Source organism: Phoca vitulina, unplaced genomic scaffold (assembly GCF_004348235.1).
Source record: "Phoca vitulina isolate PV1807 unplaced genomic scaffold, GSC_HSeal_1.0 scaffold50, whole genome shotgun sequence".
In the NCBI taxonomy this organism is placed as follows: domain Eukaryota; kingdom Metazoa; phylum Chordata; class Mammalia; order Carnivora; family Phocidae; genus Phoca; species Phoca vitulina.
The window spans coordinates 4,217,158-4,235,704 of record NW_022589753.1 but is presented as its reverse complement, the minus strand read 5'-3'; the positions used below and the strand labels follow the sequence as shown (position 1 = coordinate 4,235,704).

The following is an 18,547-nucleotide window of genomic DNA, read 5'->3' as shown; positions in this document are numbered from 1 at the left end:
TGAAGAAAAACCTCTTTCCTTGTAAGGGAAGATTGCCCCCATATAATTAAAAATGTTTCTATGTTCAAATGAAATGTGAATCATAACCTACTACAATTTAAAACAACAGAGGTTATTTGCTCCTTCGTTTCTCCCTGTTACGACCCTTCCCAAGGGACAGGCACCGACGAGGCCAGATTTGCCAGCGATTCCCAACCGTAATATTTTTTGGGTAAAATTCAGATTTCCCTGGAAGGGAAATTTCATCCCAGCACATCTTTCGTGTTTTCACAACACTGAATCATTCCTTGGCATATTCTCCTAATGCAAATTAATGTATATCTTTCCCATAAAAGCAATTGTGTGGAGAAACAAAATGATTCAGTAGTTTACTCTGTGCGCCCCCCCCCCCAAAAAAACATAGGAGGAACACTACCCAAGACCAGTTAATTCACAATAAGAGGACAGCAGGAATTAATTACTTTGCCTTTTAATTACGTTTCACAAATTGAATGAAAGTTCTTTGGAGCACAGAGTCACTAATTTGGCTCGCAAGTGGGAATCCCACCCCGTGCTGGTCACACAGTGAGCTGTGGCATCTGGACTGGAGGGGCAGCCCGCCTGCCTGGGCTCAGGCTCATCTGGGTTCTCTCTCGTGTTCACTCTCAGGAGTTCTATGAGCATGCCAAGGCTCTGTGGGAGGATGAAGGAGTGCGCGCCTGCTACGAGCGTTCCAACGAGTACCAGCTGATCGACTGCGCCCAGTAGTGAGTAACCTCTCTCCCCCAGCCATACCCAGCATAGGCACAAATGGAGAAAACACTAGAAATCTCAACTCCCGCTTATGAAGTTATTTGCAAAGGGGTTCCGTTCATAGGAGCCAGCCAGTTAAGTCCCACCTGCACTTAGAAAGTTCTGGTCTGATTCATTTGTTAATTGCACTTTTTAGTGCAGTGACATTATTTTATATAAACAATTAATGCCTGTTAGAGCAAAATGATAATTACTTGCAATAAAGTGATGTTCGTAGTTAATTAGCTTGAGGTAATTAATTGGATTGACCTCCAAGCTTTTAGGAAGATTGGGCAGCTCTCACGCTTTGAATAATGTAAAAATATTATATTTTATTGCTGTCATTTAAAAACCTAACCGAAATGGCGAGGACAAAACCATACCCCGCCCCCTCCTTGGTAGCTGAGAATCGCCTTGCTATTTCTGCAATCAGGTAGGTGACTAGAGTAGTTACCAGAGTCCAGCGTTACTGGATACTGTTCATCTAGAGTTATTCGTTCACACTGGGCTTTAATTCAAGGATGCTTCCCTTTATGGAGAGTGGACCGCCCTCACCCTGCACCTGATACAGTAAATACGGGATGCTCAGGGCCACAAAGAAATTGTTTTAGAAGACAGTGTTTGTAGGCTGCGGTTGCACAAACATGCTAAGTGGTCTCAGCGAAAATACTCTGAAGTTGGGGTGTCTTGTGACTTGGGGGGGGTAATAGATATTTGCGACGTTCCAGCCTTTCTTCTGTAGGTCGCTGAAACTCAGAAGCGACTTTGCTGTAGGAAATCAAGTCATCAGGACCAGGGTTCCAGGCTGGCTCACAAAAACCTACAATTGCATTTGCTTAGAAGCCCCAAACCTGAGGGATTTATTGTGAATACCAGTTGAATAAATAGGAGGGAGGAAGAGGTAACAGCAAACAAACAGCAAGTTCCCTAGAATCCTGTTATCTACAAATCACAGAAGCTTCTGGTAGGCTCTGTGAAACCTATCAACGTCCCCCTCCCCGGCCCCGCCTTCCCATAGGAAGCGCACAGCCAGTTGTCTCCAGATATCGGGGACATAGCTGCGTGGCGGTGGTCGCTACACATCAGTCTGTGTATTTTCCCAAGGAGCAGAAAAACAGTCCTTCTTGGCCAGTCCCGGTGACCCCAACCCCCTACCACTTCTTCAACAAAGTCCCTGATTTTCTCAAAAGTTTGAACTAAAAGCTGGAAGTGCTAATTATAGTAACTCAAAACAAATGGAAATCCTGGAATTGTTTGCGTTTTGTATTTTGGATCCAAGTCAGAAGTACAGGTACAAGATTAGGAGGGTTTAACCCTCCCCACTTTGAGTGCTCTGTCAGGGGGCGGGGAGAGAGTAACAGTTTCATGAACAGTAATTTACCCAGGTTTCTGGGTGGTGGTTTTTTTGTTGTTGTTTTTTTTAATTTCACACCATTTAAAAGTTTTCTTACAGCAACATTATGTTGCTCCTGCAACTTTATCTGAAAATGGCAACATTTGCACAGTTTATGGAAAGTTTTAAGGAAACTTGGAGGGAGGGGAAAAAAAAGAAGAACATAGGTTACAACTTTTAAAATGTCTTCCCCGGGCGGGATGATAGCGCACGGGGCGCGCTGACCAGTATGTTTCTGGTTGAACTGCCTTTACGTTAAAGTTGCCATACTGGTATCTTGCCCATTTCTTAAGCTGCCTATTTTTATTTGTTGAGCTGGGGTTTGGCTGGCCTGGCTCCAGATGTCTCTCTCACAAGATTTGGTGCTGATGATCTATTTATAGAACTGTGGTTCTGTTGCCATGGCAACGTGCTGGAGGCCAGGGCGGCTGGGGAGCTATTTCTGGACTGGTGCTGTAATGTAGGACTGATTGGGCAAGTTAGTATATCCTCTAAGCCAGACTAACTCTAAACTGGTAAAGAGGATGGGGGGCGGGGGGAACTTACAGAATTTCTTCAAAGTATGACTTTTCTCCCTTTGTGATTTTCTTTTCAGTTTTAAAACAATTCCAAACCCCCTATCTCCTCCCCCTGCCCCAGGAAAAACTGCCCCCCCCACCCCCAGTTTTAACATTCATTTTCCATATTAATTAAATCACCCCAATCTTTCCAAAGTTCCTTTTCCTAATGGTGTGTCTAGTCCAGCAGCACCTCGAGGTCGTCATTGCTTTGGGAAAGTCGTGGCCCACTCTCGATATAAAGCTTCTTTATGGTGGATGGTTGTCTCTCAGGCCCCAAGCCCCTCTTTTGTGCAGGATCCCGGCCATAGAAGGACCCATAACCTGGATGGCTGTGGGATTTTTTTAAAAACTCAAAAGTCTCCTATCTGGAGGGTTCTATTTCATGGACCAAACAGAACGGAAGGGAACTTTGTGTTTGTTTCCTGTTCGGTGTGGTTAGGCCAGAAAGGGCCCCTTTGTGTCAACCTCTTTTGTTCTCTTTTAATAAGTGAGATTCTTAAAAAGTAGGAGGAAGGGATACCCATTCTGAGTAATTCAAACAATCTCATTTTCACGAGTCCCTTGAGGGGAAAATCCTTGCTGCTTTTAAGTGTGCCGTTTTACTTTAAAAAAAAAAAAAAATGGAATGGAGTAGAAGTATACAGTTTTCAAATTACTTGCCATTTTAGTCAACGGCAAACAACTTGAAAATTTTAAATTTTTAATAATTTTCAAATGGCACGAGATCAGGTAGGCCTGGTTTGGGGGTCTCTGCTAGTTGCACAGAACCAAGTCCAGAGTCCCCCAACCCCACCCCCGCTTTGGTCCTGTGCTGTACGTGTAGGCCAGGGGCCCTGAGAGGCCTAGATCTACTAGTCCCCCAAATACCTTTTCTTAAATGCTGCTTGCTCTAACCTTTCTAATGTATAGGCTTTGAGTCCTCAACATAACCAACACAGACAAAACTCCTGTTGACTGAATGCCATATAACTATGACACCCTCATTTCCATTGAGCTCAGCTTTGTAGCGAGACAGGAATTAGGGGCAAATCAGCATGAGCTCATGAGCTCCTTGAACACCCCTGTGTGTCTGTTCTTTTCCTCCCAGCTTCCTGGACAAGATTGATGTCATCAAGCAGGCTGACTATGTGCCCAGCGATCAGGTAGGTGAAAGTTCTCACGGTCAGAGGACTTGGAGCCCTCTTTCCAAGCTGGTCAAGACTTTTGCTTCCAGTTGGCCATTATTAATATTCCAGTTGGTTTTGGTGAGATCCATTGACCTAGATCGTGTTTTAGGATCTGCTTCGCTGCCGTGTCCTGACTTCTGGAATCTTTGAGACCAAGTTCCAGGTGGACAAAGTCAACTTCCAGTAAGTGAATGGTTCCCTTTTCAAGATAGAGACTGGTTTCCTTCAGTTCCCACCAGCAGAGCGGTGGGGTGACCGGGGGTCCTCTGTCTCCTGCAGCATGTTTGACGTGGGCGGCCAGCGCGATGAACGCCGCAAATGGATCCAGTGCTTCAATGGTATGGAAGCCATAGACTTCTCTGCTCTGTAAGGACGTTGTGCTCTTTGAATCATTAAGGTTCACGTGCACCCCTAACAAGCATCGCTTTTGCTTTCTTGCGTGAAGATGTGACTGCCATTATCTTCGTGGTGGCCAGTAGCAGCTACAACATGGTCATTCGGGAGGACAACCAGACCAACCGCCTGCAGGAGGCTCTGAACCTCTTCAAGAGCATCTGGAACAACAGGTTTGGGAGCATCCCCTTGGCTGCCTCCCAGCCTCTCACCTGGTGGGGGCGGGGGGGGCGGTCCTGTGACTGAGCCCAAAGCCCTGTATTTGCACGGTTATTAAAGAGAGTCTTGTGCATGTATGTCAGACCCCTTGCAGAAAGAATGCTTTCTTTTCCTGGACATTAAGCCCACATTCCTCTCTGTTAGATGGCTGCGCACCATCTCTGTGATTCTGTTCCTCAACAAGCAAGACCTGCTCGCTGAGAAAGTCCTTGCTGGAAAATCGAAGATCGAGGACTACTTTCCAGAATTTGCTCGCTACACTACTCCTGAGGATGGTACGAATGGCCTTCCGCTGTTGCACTGGAGCGTAGTTCAGTTCATTGGTCCTACACACTCATGAAGGTGCTACAAGTCTCCCTTTCTGGAGGTTTTTCACGTAGGTGGAGTTGAAGAATCACCTAAATGAACAACCTCTAAGAGTGTAAATCTCCCTTCACTCCCACCACCAAACTGTAAGGGATCTGTAGGGAAGCAAGAAAAACTCCCTTCTCTGCATAGAAGTTAAGGGGCCACAATGACGCCAGCACCCTAGCTCTGCCCTTAACCTTTTAATGACCTTACCAAAATGGTTCTGCTCTTCACAGCTACTCCCGAGCCCGGAGAGGACCCACGCGTGACCCGGGCCAAGTACTTCATCCGCGACGAATTTCTGGTGAGGAGAGACCGTCTTTAGTTTTCTCTTTCCTCCGGGGGATAAATTCACTTGAACATTTGGGGATTAAAATCTCTTCAGTTCTTCCATTCTATTTCACTGGTGGCCAGTGAGAGTTTTAGCTTGCACGTAGCCTCAGTAAGTAGCCGGTGCGCTCGCCCCTGGCGGGTAGCCCGTCGCTGCCTGGAGGGAGGTGGCGCGGACTCGGCTCTCTTGTGTCCGCCCCGCAGAGAATCAGCACTGCCAGTGGGGACGGGCGGCACTACTGCTACCCGCACTTCACTTGCGCCGTGGACACCGAGAACATCCGCCGCGTGTTCAACGACTGCCGGGACATCATCCAGCGCATGCACCTTCGTCAGTACGAGCTGCTCTGAGAAGGGGACACCCAAATTTAAGTAAAGCCTTAAGCACAATTAAGAGTGAAACGTAATTGTACACGCAGTTGATCACCCACCATAGGGCATGATTAACAAGGCAACCTCTCCTTTTCCCCCCAAGTGATCTTGCGAAGCCCCCTTTCCCCTTCAGCTTGCTTAAATATTCCAAATTTAGAAAGCTTAAGGCGGCCTACGGAGAAAAAGAAAAAGGCCACAAAAGTTCCCTCTCTCTTTCAGTAAATAAAATAACAGCAGCAAACAGAAATAATGAAATAAAAGAAATAAATGAAATAAAAGGAATAAATGAAATAAATATTGTCTTGTGCAGCATTAAAAAAATCAAAATAAAAATTAAATGTGAGCAAAGGATGTGAGTCCTGTGAATTACTTGCGGCTTCGCGCAAATATCCATTGTTCATGGTTTGTCCCCATAATTTGGGTTTCTGAAAACAACTTGCAGATAATTCAAAAAGTCTGCCGCTGTCCTTTGCCCAAGCCCACGCCCCTTAGGAAACCATTAGCCCATGTAAAGACTCCCGAATTGGTCACTGCCACCCTATCCGTTCTACCATCTTCCCTTATATATGTCATCACATTGTGCCTGTTTTACCTAGAATCTCTCCCCAAAATAGGTGTTAGGTTTGGGGCTCTCTGTCCAGCTTTAGGATATGGACTCACGTATGTGGGGGGAAATTCAGGAATGCAGTGTTTCAAAAGACGGGAAGTGGGGTGACTCAAGAAATGGTGTACAATGTAGACCTTTATCAAATCATCACATGGTACACTTAATTATCTCGGAATTTTGTCTGTTATCCCTCAAAGCTGGGGGAAAAAAAACAAGAGCTATCAAATAGAAATGGCTTTGAAACAAATGGCTAAACATTTGGGGACAAACTTAAACTGGATCTGTTTCTCACTCCGTACACAAAGGAACTTTATGTGGATCAATCACCGTTTAAATACAAAAAAAGTCCTTTAAGATGGATATTTTAACAATTAGAATATTGGTTTATAGAAGGCCTCTTCTGTATGATCTAACCTCCACAAGCCATGGGGGTGGGGTGGGCTATACAAAATGAAAATTATATAAAGCAAAATATGAATGGGGTGGAGACTGGGTAAAAATCTGTAACAAAGGGGTGATTTCCCTAATAAGCAAAGTACTCATAACTAATAAACCATCATAAAAGTGCAAAATTCACGAACGCATAGTGTACTTGAGAAAAAAATACAAATAACGGGGAAAATGGGGAGTCTCATAATAAAATGCACTATAAACTCATGGGGGGGCTGGGGGGGGGTGGTCAGCAACCAGAGGCTGCACGTGAAACTGAGTAAAGCTGTAATGAACTGTGGCTTGGGTCTGAGGTCCACTTGGGCTCCCTAATCTTCATCCCCAGGGTCATACCTTAAGCTTGTGGTCACCCCTGGTGTGGCTTCCTGGAGAGGTGGGAGAAAAGAGACCAGCTTGTCTTCAGCATCAACCGCCGCACCCTCTGAAAGTGGCCAAATGAAACATTATGTTGATTCTGTAATTCAGCCTCAAAATCCACTTATGGTTCTAGTTTCCAGATAAAATTAATCCCAGCCAAATTAATCCTCTCGCATAGCTCCCCAGGGGTGAGCAAAATAAGCCCCAAGGAGGGCAGAAAAAGTAGCAAATACCCATCTCCATAAACCCTTCGAAAACTTCCTACGTAATATTCAGTCCACATAAAAACTGTGTGCGTGCTCTGTAGATTTTGTTGCAAAACAACTCTCCAAAGCACCCCCAAATTAACATCAATCTACATAAGTGCTTATTATGCAAATATAGCCAAAAGACCAACCCACCAATCCCCATAATCCTCCAAAGTACTCCAAATAAACAGCTAACAAAAACCTGGGTACCAGCTATCAAGACCAGCCCACCAGGATGGCCAGCTCTTCCAAGATGGCTGCCTGTATGGCGCCCCCCCCCACCCCCCCCGCCCACATAGAAATTCTGGAACCTTCTCTGAAGAATAAACAGAAGACTACCACAGCACTAGCCACAGATCCATCAAAATTAGGAAACAAATTCTCAGGCCCTAGAGCAGTTAAACCAAGAAAATGATGCCCCAGAACCCCACCCCCTTGCAGGTCAAAACTGGTCCTTTTAGGACCCTCCTCCAGAAGGAGGGTCATGAAAGTCAGTTACCCAGCACCTATTATGTGCCAACCACTGCCCAATGAGACAGTTTTGGCCATCACCACCATTTTACCAATGAGTCAACCCAGGCCTAGAAAGTAATTTGCTGTAAGAGACAAGGCTGGTAAATGGGCAAAATGGGCTTCAAACTCAGGTGGCCAAAGCCCACTGCCTGACTACCACACCATACTGTCCTTCTGGAAGACAAAGAAAAAAGAGGAAAAGGTCTCCTGTTGTTCTTTCCAGGATGCCAGTTGTCAGGAGTCCATGACCTATGACCCCAAGGGGAAATCCTGCAGGCTCTTCTGGCTTCCAGAGCCAGCGGGGATGGTGGAGTAGGTGGGGTCGGTGGCAGAGCAGGGAGGGGGTCCTCTTCCCTCGGACAGTGGCATTGGACATACTCCTGCCTTCCCCCCAGTTCAAACGGTTGCTTTGGTTCCCCCTCCAGTCACTCAACTGTGTTTGAGGGTTCCTTCTGTTCCTTAGGATTTATTCCTTCTATTGAAAACATTTCCATTTCTACTTTCCCTCTGACCTGGTCCCAAACATAACTTTTATAGGGTTACTTTAAAATCTAAATTCTAGGATCTTCAGAAAGCCAAAAAACTATGAGGAATTTCACCTAAATCTTTGATTACAAGTAGCCATTGGTTTTTAAAATTTCAGCTGAATTTTACATCTTCATTTGAATGCAAAACAACATTTTTCTAAAGGTAACAATTTGTGCCACACTTTCTAAAGGTGTATAGACCATATATAACTATGTATTGACCTTTTAGAGAGTAAGTAAAAATAATAATAATAAACCACTAAGCTCCCCAATAAAGCTTAGTATGAGGAGGGTCTAGAATTGAGCAGAATCTTTACCCACTTTCATTTTTATTTAAATGTGGGCAAAATCATACTCCCCAAAATGACCACCTCTGCAAAACCCGTCTATGTCAAATGACGTTCTATTTTAATGGTTTCTTGGCCATGACTGGTCATCTTTGTATGCAATGAATGTATAGAGAGCATAGGATCTCTGCCAGCCGCTGAGAGTTTTGCTCTCATGGGGTTTATATTCTATCAGGAGAGACATACATTTACCAAATACATGATCAAAAGAATTACAGATGGCGACAAGGTCTCCAAGCTAATAAAAAGAATGGGGCAATGGGGAATGGGAGATATTTGGGGAGGGATTCCACTTTAGATAGAAGAGCCAGAGAGGGCCTCTCAAGGGAGGTGACTTTTCTTATGGGAAGGCAAAAGATGAGAAGGAGTTGCCCTCCATGTGAGTAGCTATCAATATTTTTTATTAATATTAATTATTAAAACATCATACTTAATATTTATGGAGTACTCTAACGTGTGATAGGGGCTGTCCTAGGCCCTTTTTGTGAATTATCTCATTTAATCTCTTTGAAACCCTTTGGGGATGTGTCCTATCATGTGTACAAGACGGACCCAATCTGTGCCCCATTGTACAAAATTTTAAAAAGTGGTATTTAAAACATGGTGAATAATTTATGCAAATTATGCTTTTAACGATGGCTACACTAAAAAGGCCATTGCAGTAAGCACTTAATTTGAGTAATTGCTACCCAGGTTCCTCTTTTAGAGTTAGGGGATTTGGTGTCTCTGTGATAATTTTCCTGTGTTTAAACACGCATATACTATGAACAACTAAAGTTTTCTGGTTTTGTCTAACGTATTCTATCAGGTAGGAATGTATTCAGCTGCACGTGACAGAACCTTGACTTGGAGTGGCACAGATAAACAGAGGCTTATAACTCACTTCTCAGGAATCCTGAAGAATTCTGAAAGTGGCTCCTACTGTTACTTAAGCAGCTCATCAATAGCAGGGCCCGTGCCTCTAACAATTCTCTTGGCTTCTTTCTCTTGGTTGCAAGATGGTATCACATCTTTGCCCAAGGCAGAGAGGAGAGGGAAAGACAGCCCAGCCGACTGTCTCTTCTATCAGGAATGCAAATGCTTTGTAGCTGCCCTTCCATTTTCTCAACCACGTGAAATACACATAGATACCTAGATAGTAAGATAAATAGATGCCTAGATAACTAGCTAGACAGACAGAAAAATGTATGTTTAATAACACTATCACGTACACAGAGAGAGAAGGATTTATAATTTTCTGTTGCACAGAGCCTGATGGAACATCTAGAAAGATCTAGCCAGTACCTACAGTTTTTAAGGATTAGGGAAGATAATAGGAAAAAAAACTTTAAATCATAAGAGAGCAATTTGTATAATTCTATGTAAATCAGTTTGAAAGCCTAGACGAAATAGATAGTTGTCCAGAAAAATGCTGTTTATCAAAACTGACCCTGGTGGAGACAAAAAAAAAAATCTAAGCAAATCAGTTACCATAGGAAAAAAAAAAAAAACCCTCACATTACCATAGTGAGCACCATGACAAGTTGGATCCAGGCTCCTGTTGGAGTGGGAAGCTAGGAAATGGAAGGAGACATGAGGGGGAGGCTAATGGGGTGTTTGTTTCTTGACCTAAATGCTGATTAAACAGATTTATTTGAGAAAATTCACTGAGTTATATACCCATGATTCATGCAGATTCCAGCCTGTATACTATGCTTCAAAAATTTTTTTTAATTGAGAGAAAGGAAGAAGGCACTAGACCCAGGTAGTTTTACAGAGAATCTTTAAAGATCAAATAATTCCAATACTACTTAAATTATTTCAGAGTATAACCAAAGGAAAATTTCAAAATTATTTTTATAAAACAGGTATAACATTGATTTTAAAATGTGTCAAAGATTGCATCCAAAAATAAAATTACAGACCGATCTCATTTATAATATCAATGTGAAAATTTTAAAATATAAGCAAACAGAATCCAATGTTACATTTAAAAAATAATACATCATGCCTAGATGAGATTTATTCTATGAATTCAAGGTTGGTTCAATATTAGCAGAATAGCAATATTTGTAAAATTTAATACCCATTTATATTTTTGGAAATCCAATAAAATAGTAATCAATGGGTGTTTTCTTAATGACTATATGTATACTATATATATAATTATATATATATTTTTATAGATCATATATATATTTTTATATATTATATATACAATTTATATATAATATATAAAGTACACTATCTATGCATATATCTAAAATGTACTTTCCTATATGATTTACATATATATATTAATTATAAGTATACTAAATATATTTAAATATAAATATATTATTAACTGACAATTAAGTAACCAATTAACATAGATATGTTAAATAGCTATACAAATTTTTTCTCCCCAAACCAACATTTTACTTAATGAGAAACCTCTAAAAGCTTTCCCATTAATGTCAGGAACAAGAAACAAAAAAGACAAGGATTCCATATCACCGTACTATTTATCACTGTATTGGAAATACACACCAATTCAATTAGATAAAATAAAGCAATTAGAGGCCTGAGGATTTGAAAGGAAGAAGTAAAACTTTTACTTTTATCTTGTACTGAAAATGATATAACTATCATGATTCCCCCCAAAAAAATCCACAGAAAAATAATTACTAAAAATGAGAATTTAGTAAAGAACAGGTTTATGAGATCAACATGAAAAATCAATAGCCTTTCAATAATGGATAGATCATCCAGACAGAAAAATCAATAAACAGATGACTTGAATAATACTATAGACCAAGTGGACCTAACAGATATATACAGAACTTTCTTCTCAACAGAAATAGGATAAATCAATGTTAAGTCATAAAACAAGTTTTAACAAATTTAAGAAGATCAAAATTATTCCAAGTGTCTTTCCCATCCAAAATAAAATAAAACTAGAAATCAATAACAGTAAGAAATGAGAAAATTCAAATATGTGGAAACTAAACAATACATTTTTGAATGACTATTGGGTCAAAGAGAAAATTAAAAGGAATTTTTAAAGTATCTTGAGACAGACAAAAATGAAAATACAACATACCAAAACCTAAGGGATGCAGCAAAAGCAGTACTAAGAGGGAAGTTTATAGTGATAAACACCTACATTAAAAAAGAGGAAAGATCTCAAATAAACAACCTAACTTTACAGCTCAAAGAACTAGAAAAAGAACAAACTAAGCAAAAGGAAGGAAATAATAAAGATTAGGGCAGACATATATCAAATAGAAAAACAATAGGGAAAAAAAACCCCTACAAGTTGTTTTTTTGTAAAGATAAACAAAATCAAGAAACCCTTAGCTAGACTAAGGAAAAAAGAGAGCAGACTCAGTCAGTGGAGCCTGTGGCTCTTGATCTTGGGACCTTGGATTCTAGTCCCACATTAGGTGTAGAGATTGCTTAAAAATAAAATCTTTTTTAAAAAAGAGAGCAAAGACTCAAACTTTTAAAATCAGAAATGAAAGAGGAGACACTACAAATTGGATAACCAAGAAGAAGTAGATAAATTCTTAGAAACATACAACCTACCAACACTGAATCAAGAAGAAATAGAAAGCCTGAACAAACCAGTAACAAATAAGGAGACTATATTAGTAATCAAAACCCTCCGAACAAAGAAAAGCCCAGGACCAGATGGCTTCATAGGTGAATTCTGTCAAACATTCAAAGAAGACTTAATACCAATTCTTCTTAAACTCTTTCAAAATAATAGAAAAAGAGGGAACACTTCCAAACTCGTATTACGAGGCCAATTACCCTGACACTAAAGCCAGATAAAGACGCCACAAGAAAAAGAGAATCACAGGCCAATATCTTTGATAAACATAGATGCAAAAATCCTCAATAAAATACTAACAAAATTAAATAGCACATTAAAAGGATCCTACACCATGACCCAGTGGGATTTACCCCTAAGATGCAAAGATGGCTCAACGTATGCAAATCAATCAATGTGGTACATTAACAAAATGAAGGATAGAAAGTACATAATCATCTCAGTTGATGCAGAAAAACACTTGACAAAGTTCAATATCCACTGATGATAAAAAAAAACTCTCAACAAAATAGTACAGAAGGAACTTACATCAACCCAATAAAGGCCAATATGAAAAAAGTCCACAGCTAATACCATGATCAATGGGGAAAAAACTGAAAGCTTTTCCTATAAGATCCAGCACAAGGCAAAGATGCTAACTCTTGCCACTTCTGTTCAACATAGTACTGGAAGTTTTAGCCAGAACAATTAGACAAGAAATAGAAGTCTTCCAAATTGGAGAGGAAGAAGTAAAATTACCTCTGTTTGCAGATGACCATGATCATATATACAGAAAACTCTGAAGGCTCAACAACAGCTGTTAGAACTAATAAATGAATTCAGTAAAGTTGCAAAATTAAAAATCAACATATAAAAATTAGTAACGTTTCTATACACAAACAACTACCCAAAAAGGAAGTTAAGCAAACCACCTAGGCTGTGGGAAGATGGTGCAGGAGGCTGGTGACATGGAGGATGGGCAGCTTTCTTTCTTTTTTTTTTAAAGATTTTATTTATTTATTTGACAGAGAGAAACACAGCGAGAGAGGGAACACAAGCAGGGGGAGTGGGAGAGGGAGAAGCAGGCTTCCTGCTGAGCAGGGAGCCCGATGCGGGGCTCGATCCCAGGACCCTGGGACCATGACCTGAGCCGAAGGCAGACGCTTAACGACTGAGCCACCCAGGCACCCTGATGGGCAGCTTTCTGACTTGGATTCTGACATGACAGTTGCACCCAGTGACAGGCCGCTGCAGGGACCAAAAACATTAGGTGGGGACAGCCCCGTGAGGCCCTTCCGGGGTACAGCAACACCAGTATCACATTATCAGACTGTTAAAAGTGTGGATTCAAGTGAAGAGAGTTTTTCTGATACAGATAATAACAGCTCTCTTTGGAAATGCAAGCAACAGAAATGTTTTAACCCTCCTCCCAAGCCAGAGCAGCCAGAAACCACCTGTTCCTGGAGAAGGTTAACAACATATGGGGTGCTGGGCTACCAGAACAGAATCAAGGTCCAGTGGCCACCGAACTTGCTATCTTGGGAATGGAGGGTGCTATTGACAGAAGCAGACAATGGGAGACCTACAATTATTTGCTTGCTAAGAAACTTAAGAGGAAATCTCAAGAACATACAAAAGAATTAGACAAAGACCTAGATGAATATACGCATGGTGGCAAAAGAGTGGGATCAAAGGAAGAGGAAAATGGGCGAGGTCATCTCACACAGAACTGACCTCTTAAAGACAGGCCATGGGTTGGACTAGAAATGAACTCCAAAGGCCGGTATCAGATCACAGAGGACGATTCACAGGAGAAACTGGCTGATGAAATTTCTTTCAAGTTGCAGGAAATGTCTTTCAGCTTGCAGATCTTTCCAAAGAAAGATCTGACAGCACAAATAGTGAGGATAATTGGGAACAAAAAGGCACCTGAACTTCTGATGGAAACTGCTGAAGTTGAACAAAATGCCGGCCTTTTCGTAATGAATGCTAGTTGAAGAAAAACACCAGGTGGAGTTTTCCTGGATCTCCTGAAAAACACTCCTAGCGTCAGCGAGGAACAAATGAAGGACATTTTCTACATTGAAAATCAAAAGGAGTAGGAACATAAAAAGGCTGCTAGGAAGAGAACACAAGTGTTGGGGAAAAAAGATGAAACAAGCTATTAAAAATCTAAATTTTCAAGAAGATGGCGATGCATCATGAGAAACTTTTGCAAGTGATAAATATGAGGCGCTGTCCTCTCTTGACGAGCCCCCAGCAAGCCGTGGGGAGGCCGAGGCAGGTGCAGAGGGGAGCCACGGAGGTCGACTGTTCTCACAATCTGGACATCTTTTAGTTCATTCCTAAATGGACTAAGGGATTTTGAGGAATAAACCTTTCTAAAATAACATATAATAAGCCATTGCTACTGAGATTGCTTTGTTTCACTTTGCACTGATAAACATAAAAATCTGGAGAGAAAGAACGGTTTTCTTGTTTAAAATAAAATTGAATTTGTGGGAAGATGAAATTTTTTTTTTAAGATTTATTTATTTGAGATAGCGAGAGAGAGTGAGCACAAGCTGGGAGGGGAAAGGGGGTGGGGTAAGGCAGAGAGCGAGAGGGAGAAGCAGACTCCCCGATGAGCAGGAGCCCCGAGGGGCTCGATCCCAGGACCCCTGGGATCAAGACCTGAGCTGAAGGCAGATGCTCAACCAACTAAACCACCCAGGTGCCACAGGAGATGAATGTTATTGGTAGAAACATTCCTCATGTCCAACAAAATACTTAAAGGTATATAGCAGAGGATTTAATTTCTCAATCTGTTGCATGTGGTAATTATTACTAGTTGATAATTACTTTTGTCCAGGACATTGTAACATACTATTCACAAATTTGTTTTCTTTTTCTGATTTATCTTTGCAGCAAATTATGATTGGTTTCAAAACATTCCATTAAAAGATCCTAATAAGGTACATAAATTGTTAAGCTATTACAAATGCATTCAAATTTAGTTTTTCTGTGTTCTAAGAATTTTTAGGCAATTTTAAGGATAGAGACTAAAATTAAAATAGGTTTACACTGATGGCTCTTCCCACTTATTTGTCCAGAAATAAATTAACATCAGAAGCTTTTCAAAGAGGTATTGGCTCTTAACTTTAACTTTGTTTTTGACTTCTTTTTTTTTTAAAGGGAGGTTTTTTTTGTTTTTTAAAGATTTTATTTATTTATTTGACAGAGGGAGATGCAGCAAGAGAGGGAACACAAGCAGGGGGAGTGGGAGAGGGAAAAGCAGGCCTCCCACGGAGCAAGGAGCCCGATGTGGGGCTCGATCCCAGAACCCTGGGATCATGACCCGAGCCGAAGGCAGATGCTTAACCGACTGAGCCACCCAGGCGCCCCTGTTTTTGACTTCTTTTTAATTAACTCATTCATACATTAAATACTGAATGTGATCCATACCTGTGTAATTGCCATGGAAATTAAAAATTTTCCAGGGGTTGCCTAAGACTGTTTTACCTTATGTTTAAAAAGTTGGGTATTAAAAATGTTACCTTGGCAAAAAAAAAAAAAAGAAAGAAAAGGAAGAAGAGAAAGAAAGAAAGAGAGAAAGAAAAAGAAAACAATCCCATTCATGACAGCAACAAAAAGAATAAACTACTTATGTATAAACTTAACCAAAGAGGTGAAAGACTGATAGGCTGAAATTATAAAATGAAGGAAATTAAAGAAGACACAGGTGAATGGAAAGACATCCCATGTTCATGGATTGGAAAAATTAATATTGATAAAATGTCCATAATATCCAAAATTATCTATAAATTCAGTATAATCTCTATTGAAATCACATCCAAAAATCAATAGCAAAAAAACAAGCCAATTATAAAATAGACAAAGGACTTGAATAGGTATTTCTCAAAAGAAGATACACAGATGACTAACTGGTGTATAAAAGGTGTTCAACGTCACTAATCACCAGGGAAATGCAAACCCAAACTACCACGAGATATCACCTTGCACCTATTAGAATGGCAGTCGTCATAAAGGCAAAAGATAAGTGTCAGAGAGGATGTGAATAATAGAAAATCCTTGCACACTGCTGATGGGAATATAAATTGGTTCTGCTGCTACGGAAAACAATATGGAGGTTCCTCAAAAATGAAAACAGAACAAACTTATGATCCAGCAAACCTACTTCTGGATATAGAGCCAAAAGAAATGCAATCAATATCTCAAAGAGATATTTGCTCTCCTATGTTCACTGCAGCATTATTCACAATAGCCAAGATAAGGAAACAACCTGTCTATAGATGAATGGACAAAGAAAATGTTGCATATATACACAATAGAATATTATTCAGTCTTAAAAAAGAAGGAAATCCTGCCACTTAGGATAATATAGGTGAATCTGGACAACATTATGCTAAGTGAAATAAGCTTGAAACAGAAGGAAAAACACTGCATGACCCACCTTATATGTGTAATCTAAAATAGACTCATAGAGGCAGTGAGAATGGTAGTTACCAGGGGCTGGAGGGAAGGGGGAAAGGGGAAATGTGGTTCAGAGGTAAGGTTTCAGTGATACAAATAAGTTCTAGAGATCTAAAGCACAGCAATGTGACCACGGTTAATAGTGTATTGAGTACTTGAAATTTGCTGAGAGAGTAGTTGGTAAGTGTTCTGGCCGTGGAGAAGAGAATGGTTACTATGTGAGGTGATGGATATGCTAATTAATTCGACTAAGATGACTGTTTCACAATCAGACATATATCAAAACGTCAAGCCGTACAACTCAAATATATATATATTTTAAATTGTCAATTATACCTTAGTAAGATGGGGAGGGGGGAATCAGTAACATGTGACAGGTAAAACAAAGTTTTTAGAAGAAGACACAGGAGACCACTGGCTGGATAGGTTACCACGTTGCATTTGGTTTATATGTCTCGTTTAATTTGTAGCTACCTCTCCAAGCCCCCTTACAGTTTCGTTGTTGAAGGAACCAGGCTCTTTGTCCTATAGAGTTTTCCACATCTTAGATTTTTCTGATTGCATCCCCATAGTACAAACCCATTTGGAATTCTGGTTTGAACAAACCAACTATTTTTTTTAAGGCTTTATTTATTTGAAAGAGAGAGTGAGAGAGAGAGCAGGAGCGGTGGGGTGGGGGGAGAGGGAGAAGCAGACTCCCCGCCAAGCAGGGAGCCTGATGCAGGGCTCGATCCTAGGACCCCAGGATCATGACCTGAGCAGAAGGCAGAACCTTAACTGACTGAGCCACCCAGGTGCCCCAAACCAACTATTTTTAAAAATCATAAAATTATCAGGGAAACTGGAATAGTAACTGATATTTGACAATATTTTAAAAGTTGTGTGAACTTTTTTATGTGTGACAGGGAGTTATGGTTATGTTTTTTAAGGAATTCTCATCTTTTAGGTGTACCCACTGAAACAAAATACAATGTTCCCAAGTAAACTAGCTGAGTGGAGGGAAGGCTGTGCTGGTAATGACCTAAGAGCAAGCTCTCTGGCACAAGGTGGGGGGAGGGGAGCCCTGATTTGTCGTATTCACCAATTTCCATGATGTAAACAAGCCCATCACAGTGAAGTTCAGCTCCCAGTGGTACATCACTGGGCATGGAGCTGGGAGGAGAGGGGTCAGACCAGCCCTCGGCCGACCCGGTTGTCGGGCTCCAGCACACCACCATCGGGCAGAGGCAAGAGACGGATTCAAGTCGGTATTTGCTGAAACAGAGTGATGGGTCCATGGGGGGTCATTATACTGCTCTAAATGTTTTTATTGAGCTATAATGGATATAACATTGTATTAGTTTCAGGTGCACAACAGAATGATTTGATACATGTATATATTCCAAAACGATCACCACGATCAGTTAACATCCATCCCCACTCATAGTTACAAACCTTTTTTTCTCTTGGGGTGACCACTTTTAAGATCTACTCTCTTAGCAACTTTCAGACCTACGACGCAGTCCTGTTAACTCTCTCACCGGGCTGTACGATACACCCCCATCTCATTCCGCATATGCTTGACGTTTTAACTAAAAATTTAAAGAGAAGAACCCTAAATTGCAAGATTAAGTTTTTTTAAACCTTTTAATGTTATGACCGATCAGTGCAGATAATTATGAATAGGATCCCACGATCACGTCGGTGCTGCTTGACAGCACTCAGAGCTACTACGTTAGTGAGCGCCTACCACCGCTCGACCCTGGCTTTAAGTGCTTTACAAAGGATAATGCAAGGGGCTCTTATCATCCTTGCTTTACAGATGAAGAAATTGAGGAGAAAGCCAAGCAATTTTCGTGGTTTATGCTCACACAGCCAAAAGTGGCAGAATTGGGATACAAATTCAGGTAGTCAGGCTCCAGGGCCTGCGATTTTAACTCT

At 41.0% G+C, this 18,547-nt stretch overlaps 1 protein-coding gene and 1 pseudogene across 6 annotated transcripts in view; both read left to right on the top strand.

Moving 5' to 3' along the window:
• Positions 1-5,900, top strand: part of GNAS (GNAS complex locus) — a 53,950-nt gene extending 48,050 nt beyond the window's left edge. For all 6 annotated transcript variants that reach the window (XM_032387597.1, XM_032387596.1, XM_032387602.1 and 3 more), the window contains 8 exons: positions 649-746; positions 3,812-3,866; positions 4,000-4,073; positions 4,170-4,228; positions 4,336-4,456; positions 4,647-4,777; positions 5,087-5,154; positions 5,385-5,900. In XM_032387597.1, coding sequence (XP_032243488.1) covers positions 649-746; positions 3,812-3,866; positions 4,000-4,073; positions 4,170-4,228; positions 4,336-4,456; positions 4,647-4,777; positions 5,087-5,154; positions 5,385-5,531 — 753 coding nt within the window. In that variant the 3' untranslated portion in view covers positions 5,532-5,900. The remainder of the gene's footprint in view (positions 1-648; positions 747-3,811; positions 3,867-3,999; positions 4,074-4,169; positions 4,229-4,335; positions 4,457-4,646; positions 4,778-5,086; positions 5,155-5,384) is intronic.
• A 7,201-nt stretch (positions 5,901-13,101) lies between these two features.
• On the top strand, positions 13,102-14,492 carry LOC116621642 (annotated as a pseudogene).
• Positions 14,493-18,547: the final 4,055 nt, after the last annotated feature.